The sequence below is a fragment of the Dreissena polymorpha genome, chromosome 10, assembly GCF_020536995.1.
Source record: "Dreissena polymorpha isolate Duluth1 chromosome 10, UMN_Dpol_1.0, whole genome shotgun sequence".
NCBI lineage: Eukaryota > Metazoa > Mollusca > Bivalvia > Myida > Dreissenidae > Dreissena > Dreissena polymorpha.
Window position 1 is genome coordinate 83,774,821 of NC_068364.1, and position 20,741 is coordinate 83,795,561.

At 36.9% G+C, this 20,741-nt stretch overlaps 1 protein-coding gene across 1 annotated transcript in view; it reads left to right on the forward strand.

The window, feature by feature from the left end:
- The window catches only part of LOC127847787 (ligand-gated ion channel 4-like), a 42,975-nt gene extending 24,110 nt beyond the window's left edge, over positions 1 to 18,865 (forward strand). Inside the window, exons 4-9 of the mRNA XM_052379928.1 lie at positions 6,903 to 7,057; positions 10,235 to 10,446; positions 13,708 to 13,937; positions 15,191 to 15,287; positions 15,612 to 15,802; positions 16,066 to 18,865. Coding sequence (XP_052235888.1) covers positions 6,903 to 7,057; positions 10,235 to 10,446; positions 13,708 to 13,937; positions 15,191 to 15,287; positions 15,612 to 15,802; positions 16,066 to 16,425 — 1,245 coding nt within the window. The 3' untranslated portion in view covers positions 16,426 to 18,865. The remainder of the gene's footprint in view (positions 1 to 6,902; positions 7,058 to 10,234; positions 10,447 to 13,707; positions 13,938 to 15,190; positions 15,288 to 15,611; positions 15,803 to 16,065) is intronic.
- Positions 18,866 to 20,741: the final 1,876 nt, after the last annotated feature.

Below are 20,741 nucleotides of genomic sequence, written 5' to 3' on the forward strand. Positions count from 1 at the left end.
GGCTAATCAGGGACGACACTTTCCGCCTAAATTGGATTTTCGTGTAGAAGAGACTTCCTTAACACGAAAAATACCATAAACCGGAAAGTGTCGTCCCTGATTAGCCTGTTCGGACTGCACAGGCTAATCTGGGACGACACTTTACGCACATGAATTAAGCCCAGTTGTCTTAGAACTCGACTCTTATAACTTACGTAGGTTCGAGATCACTTAGTTGACGCAAGCGTGTTTATATTTATAATAATATAGCGTTTACCTGTTTGTAAGTCAGTTATTCTGGACCAGAGAGTCAGGCTTCAAACTTATTTTAAAGCTTGTTTATTCCTGTATTTATAGACCCATGAAACTTTAGTCTATAGCACAACGGTTTGTTTTAGAACGGTTAATACGCTACATGTGAAGTGACATTTGTCGTACAAGACCAGCAGCTGGAGTTTCACTTCTTTATATTGTGAAACAAACTCAAATAAACATGGTTTGCGTTTTTCGCAAACGCCGTATTATAAGTAGAATATGCACACTTTCCTATAATTGGAAACACGAATTCGGCGTCTGGTGAATAAGCGTTTGACGCCTTTCAAGGTAATTTGCTTTTTTCTGGCGTGGCAACTATGGCTCGCACAATATGAGTCTTGTTATGAGAAAACTTGTCGTAATGCAAGTGCGTAACGTGTCGTCCCAGATTAGCCTGTGCAGTCCGCACAGGCTAATCAGGGACGACACTTTTCGCTTTTATGACATTTTTCGTTTGAATGAAATCTCTTCTTAGCAAAAAACAATTTTAGGCGGAAAGTGTCGTTCCTGATTAGCCTGTGCGGACTGCAAAGGCTAATCTGGAACGACACTTTACGCACATACATTATGCCCAGGTCTCTCAGAACTAGACACAATAATTGTGAATAGTCGTTTATAAACAAACTATTATGGTAATGTGTTGGGAGGCTTGTATACAGAAATGTTGTGAAATACCAAAGTGTCGTCCTTGATAAGCCTGAGCAGAATGCACAGGTTAATATCAAATGACATTATACTCAAATGCATTAAGCCTCCTTTTCCCAGAATGCGACTCAATCATATGCGGCCTGAATGACCAACAATCTGACCCAAACAATGACTCCAATATACCACGTCTCAAACAATAAAATACCATAAAAGCGGAGAGGATCGTCCCTGATTAACTCTGGGTGCCACTGTACACACATAAATACAGCTCCTTGTTTCTCAGAGCGAGGCTCGTGTTTATATCGTACATACATACGATGTCACATCTTGTATAAGCAATCAGTCACGTCCTTGTTCGCTATCGTACACACATGCGATGTCACATCCTGTATAAGCGATCAGTCACGTCCCTACTCGCTATCTTACACACATGCGATGTCACATCTTGTATAAGCAATCAGTCACGTCCCTGTTCGCTATCGTACACACATGCGATGGCACATCCTGTATTAGCGATCAGTCACGTCCCTACTCGCTATCGTACATACATGCGATGTCACATGTTGTATAAGCAATCAGTCACATCCCTGTTCGCTATCGTACACACATGCGATGCCACATCCTGTATAAGCAATCAGTCACGTCCCTACTCGCTATCGTACACACGTCCCTACTCGCTATCGTACACACATGCGATGTCACATCCTGTGTAAGCAATCAGTCACGTCCCTACTTGCTATCGTACACACATACGATGTCACATCCTGTATAAGCAATCAGTCATGTCCCTACTCGCTATCGTACACACAAGCGATGTCACATTCTGTATAAGCAATCAGTCACGTCCCTATTCACTATCGTACACACATGCGATGTCACATCTTGTATATGCAATCAGTCACGTCCCTAGTCGCTATCGTACACACATGGGATGTCACATCCTGTATAAGCAATCAGTCACGTCCCTATTTGCTATCGTACACACATGCGATGTCACATCTTGTATAAGCAATCAGTCACGTCCCTGTTCGCTATCGTACACACATGAGATGTCACATCTTGTATATCAATCAGTCACGTACATACTCGCTATCGTACACACATGCGATGTCACATTTTGTATAAGCAATCAGTCACGTCCCTACTCGCTATCGTACACACATGCGATGTCACATCTTGTATATCAATCAGTCACGTCCCTAGTCGCTATTGTACACACATGAGATGTCACACCTTGTATATCAATCAGTCACGTCCCCACTCGCTATTCGTACACACATGCGATGTCACATCTTGTATATCAATCAGTCACGTCCCTATTCGCAATCGTACACACATGCGATGTCACATCTTGTATAAGCAATCAGGCACGTCCCTACTCGCTATCGTACACACATGCGATGTCACATCTTATATAAGCAATTAGTCACGTCACTAGTCGCTATCGTACACATATGCGATGTCACATCTTGTATATCAATCAGTCACGTCCCCACTCGCTATCGTACACACATGCGATGTCACATCTTGTATAAGCAATCAGGCACGTCCCTACTCGCTATCGTACACACATGCGATGTCACCTCTTATATAAGCAATTAGTCACGTCACTAGTCGCTATCGTACACATATGAGATGTCACACCTTGTATATCAATCAGTCACGTCCCCACTCGCTATCGTACACACATGCGATGTCACATCTTGTATATCAATCAGTCACGTCCCTAGTCGCTATCGTACACACATGCGATGTCACATCTTGTATACGCATTCGGTCACGTCCCTACTCGCTATCGTACACACATGCGATGTCACATCTTATATAAGCAATGACGCACGTCCCTACTCGCTATCGTACACACATGCGATGTCACATCTTGTATAAGCAATCAGTCATGTCCCTATTCGCTATCGTACACACATGCGATGTCACATCTTGTATAAGCAATCAGTCATGTCCCTATTCGCTATCGTACACACATGCGATGTCACCTCTTGTATAAGCGATCAGTCACGTCCCTACTCGCTATCGTACATACATACGATATCACATCTTGTATAAGCAATCAGTCACGTCCCTACTCGCTATCGTACATACATACGATGTCACATCTTGTATAAGCGATCAGTCACGTCCCTACTCGCTATCATACACACATGATATGTCACATCTTGTATAAGCAATCATTCACGTCCCTATTCGCTATCGTACACACATGCGATTTTACATCTTACAAGTATAAGCGGTCAGTCACGTCCCTACTCGCTATCGTACATATATGCGATGTCACATCTTGTATAAGCAATCAGTCACGTCCCTGTTCGCTATCATACATACATGCGATGTCACATCTTGTATAAGCGGTCAGTCACGTCCCTCAAAACACTGGACCTTTGGTTGTAGACAAGATGTACACTTGTTTGCTCCTTTTTTATTTTGTTATATTTCACAGTATGGTTTCGTTTTTTTTTCAGATATGGTAATCGCCAGTTATGCAATTAGGCAAAGTAAATACGCGGTCGTGCAGAGTACAAAATGTAAATTCCCGCCTTTGCAATCAACGATCTTTGTCAAACCTAAAGCAGAGATTATTTGTGTCTTGTTCTGAGAAAATTGGTCTTAATGCATGTGCATCAACACCCAAGAAGTCCCTCCTTATCGAAAATCAAGTTAAAGCGGAAAGTGTCGTCCCAGATTAGCCTGTGCGGACTGCACAGGCTAATCTGGGACGACACTTTACGAACATGAATTATGCCAAGTGTCCCAGAACACGACTCATTTTGTCAATACTCAACAACATTCAGCTTTAAAGATTTTTATTCTGTACTATTCTTGTTTCGTTCACGCCAACCTTGCGTCCTATTGTGCGCGCTGTATCTTTCAAAAGATGTCGTTGTATCCGCCAATACAGTTCGCTGACAGCTGGCCTTGGTGTTTGATAACTGGCGATAAAGCGATGTTCGAGATAGGACAGAAAGAAAGCAATCAATCAATGGCAGCTATTGTTGATGAGATGAATTATGATTCACGAATTTGATAGCGCTTTACAAATCGCGTAATTTGTATTGGGGGCACCATTGAAGTAATTACAGTGCTGGTTGAATTCATGTAGGAAAACGCACACTTTAAGATCATACCACGAAACATATACCTTATTTCATTAAAACATATAAAGAAATAAAAAAATACATATAAAGTATAAAAAAAACAATGCAATAATCAATATTTACTATAAAAAAGCACTAGAAATTTAAAACAAGACAGAAATGGAAAAACAAAATTATTCATTTTTTTAAATAATATTAACCCAGACCAGAGGGAACAGGTTTAAGTAGGTTCTACTTGAGTAAGTGAAAAGTGGTTGACGTTTGAGTAAATGACACATATTTTTGGTTTAAGTATGCGACCACTAATTGAGGTATGAGAAAATAAAAAGAAGTTGACGTTTGAGAAAGTTACAAGTAGTTGACGTTTAGGTACATGAACAATGGTGGACGTGATAGTATTTAAAAAGTATTTGATGTTTGAAAAAGTTACAAGCAGTTGATGTTTGAGTACATTAACAATGGTGGACGTGATAGTATTTGAAAAGTAGTTGAAGTTTGAGTACATGAACAATGGTGGACGTGATAGTATTTGAAAAGTAGTTGATGTTTGAGTACATGAACAATGGTGGACGTGATAATATTTGAAAAGTAATTGATGTTTGAGTACATAAACAATGGTGGACGTGATAATATTTGAAGAGTAGTTGAAGTTTGAGTACATAAACAATGGTGGACGTGATAATATTTGAAAAGTAGTTGATGTTTGAGTACATAAACAATGGTGGACGTGATAATATTTGAAAAGTAGTTGACGTTTGAGTACATGAACAATGGTGGACGTGATAATATTTGAAAAGTAGTTAACATTGAGTGCATGAAAAATGGTGGACGTGATAATATTTGAAAAGAAGTTGATGTTTGAGTACATGAACAATGGTGGACGTGATAATATTTGAAAAGTAGTTAACATTGAGTGCATGAACAATGGTGGACGTGATAATATTTAAAAAGTATTTGATGTTTGAGAAAGTTACAAGCAGTTGATGTTTGAGTACATGAACAATGGTGGACGTGATAGTATTTGAAAAGTAGTTGACATTGAGTGCATGAAAAATGGTGGACGTGATAGTATTTGAAAAATAGTGGACGTTTGAGTATTTGAATAATGGTGGACGTGATAATATTTGAAAAGTAGTTGATATCTGAGTACATAAACAATGGTGGGCGTAATAATATTTGAAAAGTAGTTGATGTTTTAGTACATGAACAATGGTGGACGTGATAATATTTGAAGAGTAGTTGAAGTTTGAGTACATAAACAATGGTGGACGTGATAATATTTGAAAAGTAGTTGATATCTGAGTTCATAAACAATGGTGGGCGTAATAATATTTGAAAAGTAGTTGATGTTTGAGTACATGAACAATGTTGGACGTGATACTATTTGAAAAGTAGTTGATGTTTGAGTACATAAACAATGGTGGGCGTAATAATATTTGAAAAGTAGTTGATGTTTGAGTACATAAACAATGGTGGACGTGATAATATTTGAAAAGTAGTTGATGTTTGATTACATGAACAATGGTGGACGTGATAATATTTAAAAAGTAGTTGCTGTTTGAGTACACGAACAATGGTGGACGTAATAGTATTTGAATATAGTTGATGTTTGATTACATGAACAATGGTGGACGTGATAATATTTAAAAAGTAGTTGCTGTTTGAGTACACGAACAATGGTGGACGTAATAGTATTTGAAAAGTAGTTGAAGTTTGAGTACATGAATAATGGTGGACGTGATAACATTTGAAAAGTAGTTGATGTTTGAGTACATGAACAATGGTGGACGTGATAATATTTGAAAAGTAGTTGAAGTTTGAGTACATAAACAATGGTGGACGTGATAATATTTGAAAAGTAGTTGATGTTTGAGTGCATAAAAAATGGTGGACGTGATAATATTTAAAAAGTTGTTGGCGTTTTAATACATGAATGATGGTGGACGTGATAACATTTGAAAAGTAGTTGATGTTTGAGTACATGGACAATGGTGGACGTGATAATATTTGAAAAGTAGTTGATGTTTGAGTACATCAACAATGGTGGGCGTGATACTATTTGAAAAGTAGTTGACGTTTTAGAAAGTGACAGGCAGCTGATGTTCGAGTAAGTAATATAACTAAAAACTTGTTAGCATTTAAAAAGAACGTTTGAGTTTGAGTAGGTGAAAAGTAGTGAACGTATAAATGTATGAAAGCTAGTTGAAGTTTGACTAAGTGAAAACTAGTGGACGTGTAAGTACATATGTATATGGGTAGCTGACGTTTGAAAAAGTGACAAGTAGTTAACTTAACGTTCGAGAAAGTAACAAGACGCTTGCGCTTGTTAAAGTAAAACATTATGTCCGTGTTCTCATTTATAAAAGAGTTTACTTTTAAGTAGGTGAAAATTATTGCCTGTTAGTATATGAAACGTCGTTAAAAAGATAGTTACAAGTAGTTGACTTTTGAGTAGGTATAAACAGTGCATGTGAGAGTTTTTGAAAAGTAGGTGACGTTTGACAAAGTGAAAGTAAGTCGACGTTACAATAATATGAGTCGTATTCGGAGAAAACTTGGCATAATGCATGTGCGTAAAGCGTCGTCCCAGATTAGTCTGTGCAGTCCGCACAGGCTAATCAGGGCCGAAACTTCCCCCCTTAATTGGATTTTTGCTAAGAAGAGACTTTATTTAAACGACAAATGTCATAAAAACGGAAAATGTCGTCCCTGATTAGCCTACGCGGACTGCACAGGCTAATCTGGGACAACACTTTACGCTGATGCATTAAGCCAATTTTCTCAGAACGCGACTGCTATAATATTTCAAAATTCTTTATTGTTTGCTTTATCACGTACGTTTTCTCTCAGGACGAGAAGAATCAAATCATCACGACAAACTGCTGGCTCAACCAGAACTGGCTCGACCCGAAGCTACGCTGGGAGCCCCACAAGTACGGCAACATCACCGTCATAGGGGTGCCTTTTACAGACGTTTGGAGGCCCGACGTCGTCTTATATAACAAGTACGTATATCACGTGAACATGTGTTGTTGTCGCTGTGTTTTGTTTTTTTTTAACCCATTTATGCCTAGTGAACTCTCCCATTCTTCTAAATAGGATCAATTTATTTCCCAAATTAGGGATGTTTAGTATTTGTATTTCTATATTTAGAATATTTCTTACAGAAGTTCATTAAAGCAAGCAGCGCAGACCCTGATGAGACGCCGTATCATGCGGCGTCTTATCTGGGTCAACGCTGTCAAGGCCTTTTTTCTAGACGTTAGGCATACATTGGTTAATAATTTTGGTTTCCTGTGTTTTCGTTGTGATTTTTATCGCGAGATGCTTGCTATTGAGTGCGTTGGAATGAAACTAGTACAGTGTGTATGCACTGTTTCGTTTTTTTAAAATTGAGACTTCTATAAACTGGTTGGAATGATTAAGTTCGTGTGGTAAAATACGTTAACTGTCTTCACGTATGCATTAAATACAAAAACTAATGTATAATTTCCATTAAAAAGATACAATTAGCAGACTTGACAATGATTTCCTATGGTTCCAATGTGGCATGGTTCCAATGTGGCTTTGTTGGAATCCGTCTCTTCATGAATGTGAATTAACTATTTACTGAAGCATCCAGACATATTGTCTATTAAATATACACGGTAAAGAACGATTCTTAAAGAAAGAAAATTACAATATCAATTTAAAGTTTGATTTACTACACGATATTTTGTGCGTTCCATGTTTTTTTTTCCATTTGAAATCAACTGCGCACAACAATTTCCTTGTTCTTATTGGTTAGATCGATACAAGTGGAATAAGTAATCACAAACTTGACAATTCAATTCAAATATTTTATTTAAGTCTCACTCACATTGCATGTTCATGCTACAATTTGCACATACAATATAACACAATGGCATGAATGTAACCAGTGCACATACAATAAAACACAATGGCATGAATGTAACCAGTCATAAATGACTTATTAGAGGCTGTACATTGTAAAAAACTTTACATTTAACATGACTACAACATTTATAAAAACCAAGTTTTCAATCTTATTTAAAACATTTTTACCATTAAAACATACTTAATTATATTCTAACTAAGACTCTGTATATTACAGTAAAAGTATGATTATGTCCTAGAGAATAAAAATTGTTTGCGTTCGTATACAATCTTAAAGCAGGTTTTGGCCGCAACGTATGCGTTATTATCATTTTAAAAAGTCGCAAGTAATTTTTCATCTGACACATTTTCATAACTGACACTTCGCATATTATTTATTACAGAAATAAATTCTGTTCTACACTAATTGAACAATGGGCAATGGTATCGTACGTGCTTTTCATCTTCTACAACATTCTGGAAATAAAAACAACATCTACAATATCGTACTTATATTTGGCGACATGTTCACATAAAACAGTATCGTACCTATATTGGGCGAAATGTTAACGCAAAACAAAATCGTACTTATATTTGACAACATATTAACGTAACACAAAACCGTGCCTATATTTGGCGAAATGTTTACACAACACAATATCGTACCTATATTGGGCGAAATATTAAGTCAACACAATATCGTACCTAAATTGGGCGACATTTTCACACAACAAAATATCGTACCTATATTTGGCGACATGTCCACACAGCACAATACCGTACCTATATTGGGCTACGGTTAAGGAAAGAGGATCTAAAGAAATAATACATCGGTCCGTCTTCACTTTAAATAATATTGTTGATCACCTTTAAAAGCAGTCAGATTTGTCAACTTTAATTAGTAATAAAGTAAAATAGAATTTAAATACTCTTTTCCCACGTCATGATGATGCACTTGATGGAGACAAATGTAGATTTGAGTCGCGTTCTAAGAAAACTGGGCAAAATGCATGTGCGTAAAGTGTTGTCCCAGATTAGCCTGTGCAGTTCGCACAGGCTTATCAATGACGACACTTTCCGCCTTAATTGGATTTTTGCTAAGAAGAGACTTCATTTAAACGAAAAATGTCGTAAAAGCGGAAAGTGTCGACCCTGATTAGCCTGTGCGAACTGCACAGGCTAATCTGGGACGACACTTTATGCACATGCATTAAGTCCAGTTTTGTCAGAACGCGACTCATTATTGAAATTTATCCTCCCATATTTAGTTCAGGAATAGTTTCTTTTTTCACAGGCCATATGTTAATATAGTTTAAATCGATGGAATGCTAGCATTTTGCTCGTTTCATTTGTGTAATAACTGACTTGAAAAAGAAACAGAAACGCCTATAAAAATAAAACACAAGATCCCTATAGTTCAGAGTAAGTTTGTTCTATTAAGTTTAGATACAATTTCTATCTTAAAGGCAATACCTGTTATGTTGTTGATGACGTTTATATATATATATATATATATATATATATATATATATATATATATATATATATATATATATATATATATATATATATATATATATATATATATTTATTTATTTATTTTATGCTTTCCGGTGGTTTATAGAGAAATATCAGTGAAATAAAATTGGTATTCCATTGTTTTAAACAGTGAAAAATAACAATGAAAAATATCGATATTTTTCACTGTTTTACTGTGAAATGACGTCATTTTTTCGACGAAATGACGTCATTAATCCAGCGAAATCATCCAGTTAAACTCATTTACAATGTAAATAAACGGTAAAAAAGCATAAAATAAAAAGAAAATTTGTTGGATTCGATGGAATATCGATTTTATTTCACCCGTGATCATAGAAAATATATATTTTCACTCGTGGCTTCGCCACTCGTGAAAATATTGTTTTCTATGATCACTCGTGAAATAAAATCGATATTCCACCGAATCCAACAAATATCCTCTATATATATATGCGATGACGTTGATATATACTCGATGACGATGATATGTAAGTAATGGCGTTGAAATATACTCGATGACGTTGATATGTAGATGATGAGGTTGATATATAATCGATGACGTTCATATGTAGGTGATGACGTAAGAATCCCGTTCTCATGCCGTTGTCATTGTTTTTCGAACGGTAAATCACAGCTTGAAAGGATGGGCAAATGGAAATTATTTATGTATATGGAGAAACATACAATTGTTCTTTGATTAAGTATTGCTAAGATTTAGCAGCAGGAATTCCAGACGGATTTCACAGCAGTTTGTTCTCACATTTCAGCGCGGACTCCACGTCGACGTTAACGTCCGTCAGCTCGAACGTTATCATCAAGTACGACGGCAACGTGACGTGGCTCTCCATGTCCATCTTCCGGTCCTCGTGCACCATCGACGTCAAATACTTCCCGTATGACGTACAGAACTGCACGATGCGTTTCGCCTCCTGGTCGTTCGGTATCGACCAGCTCAATATCCTCAGTCACTCGGACGAGGGTAAGTAGAGCCAACTGTCTCAAATAACTCGCATATTTAGAGGGGGGTCGGTGGGTAACTGGTCTTCGATCATACAAACGTTTCGCCCACCAGCATGTTCGTAAGGCTCTCTAGATTGCGAAATGAAAAATCGTTTTGTTGAAAGTGATGTTGGACTGAGAAATCTAAGATGGCGTCTAAGAATGCCGCAAAAATAGGATATAACTACTAAAAATACAATATTATTTTTATAAGATGTCTGTTTGTAATTTGTTTCTGTTTAAACTGGCATACCGTAATTACTCTAGGTTTTCGGACACTCTTAGTTTTCGGACATCCCCTTTTGAGGCCAAAATGATCATTTTTCGCGACTCTTAATTTTCGGACATGTACGTTTTCGTCCATCATTAATGACTCTTAATGTTCGGACAGTTTATTTTACAGCGCTATTTTATCAGATTTCGGCACTGTATTCACCTATCTTTTGACGCTTTGATCATTGGCGTCGCACTGGAGTGCGGCGACTATATATGTAATGCATTTTTTTCGCTTATGGGAGGAGAAGTTATTTTACGGATCAATGTATATATTTTTGTTTTAAGAATATCTTGCATAGTGGTGATTTTTTGTGTAAATTAGTGTAAATAAGGACTTCATTTGTGCCTATTACATTTATTACAACATTTATTGCCAATAATGCAAAGCTAATTGTTTTAATTAATAACTGATCCACAACTGATCACAGGGGAAAGATCACAGGGACTGAGCAAATGCGCGAAACTTTCTGGTTTTGTATAAAAACAAAAGATGTTTTGTATAAAAACAAAACATAATAAAAATATACTTATTCTGTGTTTTTTTTAATTTGCTTATTTAGTGGAGAATCAATGTAGTACGATATTTGACGACCTATCGCGCAAGCAAGTTTATTGGAAGGCGTAGTGGTACGAAAACGTACAATGTATAAGTTTATTAAGATACATATAATAACGATCGCTATACACAATTTCACCAAATAGCAGTACATAAGTTAATGTCAGCCGGTAGAGCGTTAGACGCAACAGTCATCTAAAGGCCCCCGGTTCAATCCCGGGTTCCGGTACGAACGGAACAGTTCGGCGGATGAGAATATTTTCAGTCAGGTTAATAAATATAATAAAGCTTTATTTTATGTAGACATTTTAAAATCCATTTTACTACAATTGGACATTTTTATTTAAATGAATGGATGCAACGTGGTGACAACGTTAATAAAAATTTCTTACATCACTTAAATATCTTATAAAAAATACATGTGTTTTTATATAAACAAATAAATGCAAACAACACATTTATTATCCATGTATTTTTATGGTCGTCTATCATAGGCCCTAAGTACTATCCCTACCACATATAGAGCGCGAAGCGCGACACGTATTATTGATTGTAACAATGAGGTGCGACAAAGGAAGCAGCCGCTTATCAAGGAGGCTGTGTCCCAGCAACCCGTTCCCTAGAGTCAAGCACTCCTCGGAGTTTTTTTTAGAACCACATATAGAGCGCGAAGCGCGACACATATTACTATCCAGGTGGTATGGGCCCTTTAGCATTATCCGACCATTACGTCCATAGTTATCTTCCTTAGAATTTGAGAAATTTTGAAATCGTTGTTCGAAGTCCAAAATTTTCATCCGATTGTTCCCAAACTTGCACAGGTTTTTTTTATAAATGAGGACCCAACCCAAACTCTATATGAGCAATATCGGACCATAAGTCCAGAATTATGTCTCTTTGAATTTAAAAATAAAAATGAAAAACTGCTTGGTTAGGTGATTTTGTCAACATTTTTCATCAGATTCTTTCCAAACTAACAGTGTCTTCATATCAGTAGGCATTTTTACCTCATTTAAAATGAGAAACATCGGGACAAAAGTCCAGAATTTTTTTCTAATAAATTTGACAAAAAAAACAATTTCCACTTGTTTAAAAGATTTCACAACTTTCGTCTGAATCTTTCCAAACTTGTTAAGTGTTTTTATATCAGTATTACTCGAACCCTATTGAAAATGATGAATATCGAAGCAATAAATCTATTATGATCTTTTACTGAATTTCAAAGTATTGTGGAATGCAGCTTCTTTATACAATTTACAGTTGTCATTCAATTTTTTTCCAAACTTTTACAATGTTTTCATATCAATGAGTACTCAACCCCTATCGTAAATAAGCAACGTAAGAATAAATTCAGAATCATCTCCCCTTGAAGTTGAGAAACATATGAAATTACGCTGAAAAGATGAAGCAGATTTTTTAAAACCTTCACAGTTCTGTTCCATTAATGAAAACTGCACACGGATGCCAGTAAAAAAAGAAAACCAATGTAAATAAAATGAACAATGAAATATTTGGGGGTTACAACACAAAATGACAGATAATGGTTATTTGGGGGTTAGAACACAACATCTAAATAATGGTTATTTGGGGGTTATACCACAAAATCATAGATAATTGTTATACCAGTATCTTTTTCTATTTTGTTTAAAATAATCGGCCAATATATTAATATTTACAGTAGAAAAAAAATCGTTCCATGTAACTTCATTGAGTGCCTTTTAAACTGAATTTCCCGACGCCCTTTGATGCTTTGCATCAATACTTATCTTGTAGGGTTTTACAAACGAATTAAGGTCATAAAACCTGGGAGACGCATGTCTGAGGGCCATGGACCATAACATTTTCGTAATTGGGTAAATAACCATGTATATCGGTAGAAAACAATCGCTTCATCCAACAGCATTTAAAATGATATCTTCCTATTAAGGAAGCAGTATGTTTAATGTTTTTACTTTTGTGTTCTGTATCATTTCAGACAAGAGTTAGCAAAGCTGTGAAGTTGTTTTAATTTAAAATAGAAACTATAGTGCGCATTGCTTTATTGCTTTTATTTCAATATAATTATAATTCTCGGGCATTTTATTTGTTTCTAAATTTTCGGACACTGGAATTTTTTTAATTACGTATCTAAATTTTCGGTCACGAAAAAAAATAAAAAATTTAAGTTTCCTTAAACTTAGGGTAATTACGGTATATATTAGGTATAGTATTTGCATTGTGATTAAATGTAAACATTTTTATAAACTAAGAGTTATTATACATTGTGTTCATAAAATGTTTGCTCAAAAAGGCAAACAGTTATTTAAATGTTGAACAAAATATACGTTCACATGCAATACCTGAGATAAAAAATGCATTATTTTTAAATGTGAGATATAATTAACAAACAAGAATAAAACCTACTAACAGGTGACATCTCTAACTACGTGCCCAGCTCGGAGTGGGCGCTCGTCCAGTACAGGCCGCGGCGACAGCTGGAGAAGTTCTCGTGCTGCCCGGACCTCGTGCCTTTCATGAAGTACGACATCGTCATAAAGCGGCGCCCGCTGTTCTACCTGTTCAACATGGTGATGCCGTGCGTGCTCATCACACTGGTGGCGCTGCTGGGGTTTTACATGCCGCCAGAGAGCGGCGAGAAAGTACGGCTATTGTCGCTATGTCTGGCGGAGAGAAAGTACGGCTAGTGTCACTGTGTCTGGTGGAGAGAAAGTACGGATTGTGTCACTGTGTCTGGCAGAGAGAAAGTACGGCTAGTTTCACTATGTCTGACCTGGCTTTTTCAGTACGATGCAAATAAATCATGAGTAGGCACAAAGTTTGTATTTAGTTTATTTTAACCTATTCATTTTAGCTCGATTGCATCGAAAGCCTAAGTCCTATAAAAAATTCTCTTGAATCCGCTTCCTCTGTAGAACCAGTGCTAGGTTTCTAGTGGGGTCATTTAAAGAACGCCTCCAAAGTTGGGATCGAACCCGTGACCTCTCAGACGCTTGGAGGACACAATATCCAGAACTCGATGGGAACTTATGGTATTTCGTATAACATTAATTGACTCGCCTTTCTAAGGACAATATAAGGTCATTATGAGTTGAAACATAACAGTTCAGTCAAATAGTGTTACTCGGATTTCCCGTATGTATTGTTTAACTCTATTTGGTACATATACATACAAAACAGTTTTGCAACATATTGGGTACTCAATAATTTTCCCCATATGTTTTGTTTAACTGTATTTGGTGCACATTCATATGTTTTCGTATGTCTTGTCTAACTGTGCTTGGTACAACTGCAGTTGTTTTGTATGTTTCGTATAACTGTACACGTTACATATTGAGGTATTTCGTATATCTAGTAACACTGTTCACATGTATATGGCACCAATTCAGATGTCTTTGTTTGTCTTATATAACTGTATAGGCTCAATATGCATGTGTCTTTGTATGTCTTGTCTAACCGTTTTTGTAGATATTCAGGTGTCTCGTTTGTCTCGTATAACTGTTTGTGGTAAATATTTAGTTGTCTTCGTATGTCTCGTTTGTCTTTAAAATCTGTTTATGGAACATATTCAGGTGTCTCGTATGTCTCGTGTGCCTCATTTGGGTCATATTCAGGTGTCTTCGTATGTCTTCTATAACTGTCCATTCTACATACTCAGGTGACGGAGGCTTGTCTTACTGTCTATGAAAGATATGCAGGTGTCCAAATCTGTTTTGTAGCTGCCTATGGTACATATTCAGGTGTCTTCGTATGTCCTTTAAAATAGTATACTGCACATTTTCATGTGCCTAGAAGGTCTTGTATAACTGTTAACGGTCAATATTCATGCGTATCTGTATGTTTTGTATAACTTTTCTTGGTAGAAAATCAAGAGTCATGTATGTTATCTATTCAGGTGTCCATGGGTATCACGACGCTGTTGTCTATTGTCGTATTCCTTATGATAGTCTCCGAGAGTCTACCGCCAACCTCGGACGTTGTGCCGCTCATCGGTAGGATCATACTCGGCAATAAATGTTCCCAGTTCTAGGAAAAGGGGCTTATAGCATGTTCGTAATTGATTTAAGTTTAAAAGAGATTCACTTTAAACTAAAACTTCAAGAAAATCACAGAATGCACAGACTAATCTAGGATGACAGTTTTCGCACATCCATTAAGCCCAGTTTTCACAAAACGAGGCCCAAACATGCAACATGCATTAAATTGCCATGTTCACATAAAGACCGAATAAAATGTATTCTTACACATTCCAGACATGACAGAAGTATATAGACTATGGTGTATATTACAGATTTCTATTATAGTGTTTATTGCAGGCCTCTACTACGGTGTTACTATCGCCATCGTGTCCTCAGCCACGGCTATGACGGTGCTCACGGTGAACATCTACCACAAGGGCACGCGCGGCATTGAGGTCCCCGTCACCGTAAAGAGGCTCTTCTTCGGTCTGGTCGCCAGGATTCTCTGCATCAAACTTGACCTTCCATCTCCGCCTTACTCGGGACTGGTACACTTAGCACTTTAATATTGAACCTAGCTTTGTAAAAAACGAGTAGCAATGCATGTGCTTAAAGTATAAGATTAGCCTGTCCGGATTGCACATGCTTATCAGGGACGTTACATTCCTATTTATCTATGATGGATTGTATATGTTCAATAAATTATGGATATTAGAAAACAAAGTATTTCTCTTTTGTATGCAATATATTGTTTATATTCACAAATTGAAACTAGGTATATGTATGTATGTACGTGCTGTGTATACTGCAGACGCGGATCCCCTCACACGACCACTGCGTGTATGAGCGCTCTTCGGACACTGACATGGGAACGCAGAACGGCGGCCTGCACGCGCGGTTCCCGGCCTCGGTGGTGCCCCCGGACGGCGGGCCGAGAACCTGCTCCACAGACGCCCACGAGCAGCAGCTAGTGCGGGTCCTGAGGAAGGTCTACCAGACAATAGAGCGCAACGAGATCCGGATATCCGAGCAAGACCGGCGTGACGTCATCCGCCAGGAGTGGCAGCAACTGGCTCTCGTCATCGACAGACTCATGCTGATCATTTTTATTTTTGCGACCGTCACTGTGACGCTGGTTGTAATGGTTCCGCAGGAATACGACAAAGATTGAGCCGCGTTCTGGGAAAATTGAGCTTAATGCATTTACGTAAAGTGTTGTCCCAGATAAGCCTGTGCAGTCCGCCTAAAGTAGATTTTCGTTTAGAAGACACTTTTCTCGTAAAGCAATCAATCCGTAACTGCGGAGTGTGACGTCCCTGATAAACCGATGTGGACTGCAAAGGCTTATATGTGATGACGCTTTTCGCACTTGCATTAAGCCCAATTTTTCCACGGAAGTACTTCACTATATTCAGTAGGTTGAATATCCCCGGTGCTGTGATACGCGAGTTGGCAAGTGCACACACACACACACATTTCGACAGTGTGAAGAAATCAGAATTTTGTCGGGCTACGTTTTGAAAACAAAATGTCTGTGATGTAAGGAGATGTAATCCGTGCATGTATGACATGACACGTGGTATGTCTTACATGACACGTGGTATATATGACATGATACGTGGTATGTATGACATGACACGTGGTTTTGAGAATGACCAAATAACGAAACTAAGCAATAATGCTTGCACGAAAACAATATAAAAACAAAAGAAAAGAAAAGAACTATAGTATTATTATTGATCATTTCAAGGAAATGAGAATTGAAGATACGAAAGATTTGTCAAAATTGAGTTTCCTACGTAGTTTAAATTAGACAATTAAAGCAACAGAAGACGGAATAACAATTGGTTAGGTTATATACATCTATTAGTATTCTGTGGTTTTAGCAGTATACAAAAGATTTAAAAAAACAAACACACACAAACAAATAGACGATTCTGTATATAGTTGTATAGGTTGCAGTATTAGTTTTTTTACTCTCCAAACTATCTATGATAAGGGAAGACTTTTTGGTAATTACTGAAATAAACAACACAATATAACTTTTGCATTTTAATCTTGAAACCTTTCCAACAAAATATTCGAACTAATCTAAAGTAAAACGTAGCCAAAGTAATTCTTGGCAGCTTTTACCAAGCTTCCATGTATTTTAAAGAACCAGACAATACGCACGCACTGGCGAAGTGAAATAACCCTCTCGTCGATTTAAGTGATGTATTTATTCGGACAGTAGTAAGTGTCGGACAATAAAATACCAAATGATAAACACACTTGTCTTATTGAATAATGCGTGTTAGATAGGCTCAAAACCAGACATTGGAATACATCAAAGGAATAATGAAAATATTGCAGCGCAAGCATTCGATTGGCAGCAATAACAGTATTGTATGTGTCATATGTGTGATAGAAAGCTGGCACGTGTACTAGCTCTGTTTTTGAAAAGTTGTACAAGCAAGCCTAGTGTGCTCGCTTACAATATGGATGGTGTCTGACAATTACTACGAAGGACATGTTAACACCCGACAAGCGGTTCTACTTAGGCGCCACAGTTAGACGAAATCGACACGACAGAAGTGTTATTTTTAAATGACAGGGCTATTATAACATGAATTGCTAAGTTATTCGAGTTACTTTGTATGTCAAGGCGTGAACATTATCGCGTTAGTGGGTATACTGTAGCTCATTGGGTCATTGTCGACCCCGGATGACTAGAATCGACTTAATGTCACCCCAGGGTGACATGAATCGGCTTCTAGTCATCCCCGGGTGACAAGAATGGGCTTCTAGTCACCCGTGTATTTTTTATCAAACGGCACCGCATTCAGGTGTCTGTTATAGGCTATTGTGGCTTTTGAATATTTTAGTTAATTTATTGTTTTTTTTAGACATTTAGCTCTACTTTCGTTTTTGTAGTATTTTTACTCAAATTCCCTCGCATATGAACGACCAAATCATGTATTTTTTGTTGAAAAAAGTAAAATTGTTGCCGATGATGACTTATTGCTGATTTCGAGGGTGACTAGAACCGGCTTGAAGTCAACCCGGGTGACTAGAATCGGCTTGAAGTCACCCCCGGGTGACAAGAATCGGCTTCATGTCACCCCCGGGTGACTTGTGGGCCATTTCAGGTCGACAATGACCCATTGAGCGATATTGTGTGGCGGCCTGGTTGACTCATGAGACAGAGCACTCGATTGTGTTGATTTATCGACAGCAAAGTTATCACCAGAAGTTGATATTAGTATTTTTAAATAGAACTGTATAGTACATGTATCTTTGTACAATTCAACATATTGATAATGTTGTCATTTTCTTATTTTATAGTGCAATTGTTATGCACTAATGATGTCTATTAATTTTACCCAATGTAACGATTATATATTGTATGTTTTATGTACACCTTTTAAAATGTGATGGAAGGTGGGTTGGTGTTTACTGATTGTACGTTCGTATGAGCTTCGCTCTGTAAAAACAGGACTTAATGCATGTGCGTAAAGTGTTGTCCCAGATAGCCCGTGCTGTCCACTCCGGGAATTTAGCACTGTTTGAATATGAAGGGTAAGGAATGAATTATCATGTAAAATATACAGTCTTTGCATGTAGTTACAGTGTTTTTTATGGGAATTTTGGGGCCGAAATATCGGCCCCATTCCCCTCCAGAAAAGTATATAGTTTCCCCAATTTTGTAGAAAAAAATCCCCTCCAGAAGATATTTTTTTTGAAGAACTGTTTAATGATAAATATATCTCAAATCGAGTCAACGATTGTCAATACAATATTAAAATTAAAACGCACACTTTGTGCGGTAACGAATCTTATAAAATCATATTTGAAGCATCTATATAAACAAGCTATGGTATGTAAGAAGTTAGAAGTAGGTAATAATCCGTGTTTATTTTAATTTTGAGTTGTACTAATATTGCATGAAACAGGTTAATACGAACTCAATTTACATGTCTTATGAACATTAAAGTTATTACAGTCGCCAAAATTACTTTTAGGTTATTCATAAACAGTGCATCACCTATTTGTGAACATGTATTGTTGCTAATTTGTATTCCCCATTTATATTATCCTCTTTCTAATAAATGTGCATAAAGTGTCTTCCCAGTTCGCAGAGGCTAATCAGGGACGACCCTTTCCGATTAAATTTGAATTTTTGCATTTAGACGAAAAATACCATAAAAGCTGTCTGCAGAGGCTATTCTGGGACTATACTTACGAGCATGCAGCAAGCATCGTTTAGCGAAAGCGATTCTCAAATGTTCCTGCTTTGTACTTTTCTTTAGACCACAGTTCATCAAACTCATGCCGTCTTTAGAAGTGACTTACCAAAATATAATGCATACTTAAATTTCCGTCCATAAGAATGAAATACCGACATTTTCAACAACCGAACAGTGACATATTGAGGAGCGCTTAAATCAGTTGCGACATATGAAATTGGCCAAATGTATGCATCCGTATTAAATCATGAAACCAAAACTTAAACGTTTTAGTTGTCAGAAATTGTTTGAGTTAAAGCAAATTATCGAGATTTGTGGAAATAGTAAATAACCGGAATCAAACCTCCAGAGCAATCATTTTATGACATGCCATACCATGTTTACCATGTAATATAACCATTACGAATATTTTTATCTTACACACGTGTAATATACTTTTTAAGCGTTTTTATTGGCTTAGCTTTCGTACGATTGACCAATCGCATTTTGTTATTTTGCTGAAATTACGTTGCAACGTCAAATGACGTCACGAAATGTAAACAACATTCGGGATTTATCATTATGTTTACGTAAATATTTATTTAATTTGCTCATTTAAAAGCATGTGATAAGAAAGACCTGACACTCGTTGTCATATCATACCATAATTTATTAAACTCATCCAGGAAATTCGTAAGTAGGCTCGCCAAAGGCTCGCTAATTAACAAAATTCATGGACTCGTTTAATAAAATATGGTATGATATGACAACTTCGTGCCAGATCCTATATATATATCATCAAATAATTTAATCCGCAAAAGTATGATTGTAATTAAAAATTGCAGAGGTCCTGCCGTGCTTGAAACTGCGTTATGCGAGGACACATCCCAGCACTCGTACCTAAATTACTAGCAATATTCACGAAAGTTGGGAGAAATTTTTAATTATGGCTGTTAATGTTTTAGATACGAATTACATATATTTTACCTTTTAACGGCCGTGTATCTTTATTGCAGAGTGTCAACAATACAAACAACACTAGATCTTAAAAGTATATATTTTACATTTTGAAACTTAATTTGCACATTGCAATTGCAAGCAATTAACAAAACAATAATACACATTAAATATAAAAACAACGCAATTACAATAAGACTCCAAATATATATCCCCATAATCACATTAACATTTTGTTATCAATATCATAACCGTCAAAGCAGAAATATGTAAACAACTTATAATATAATATAAATCAAAACATCATTTTAGCAGTTACACCGTT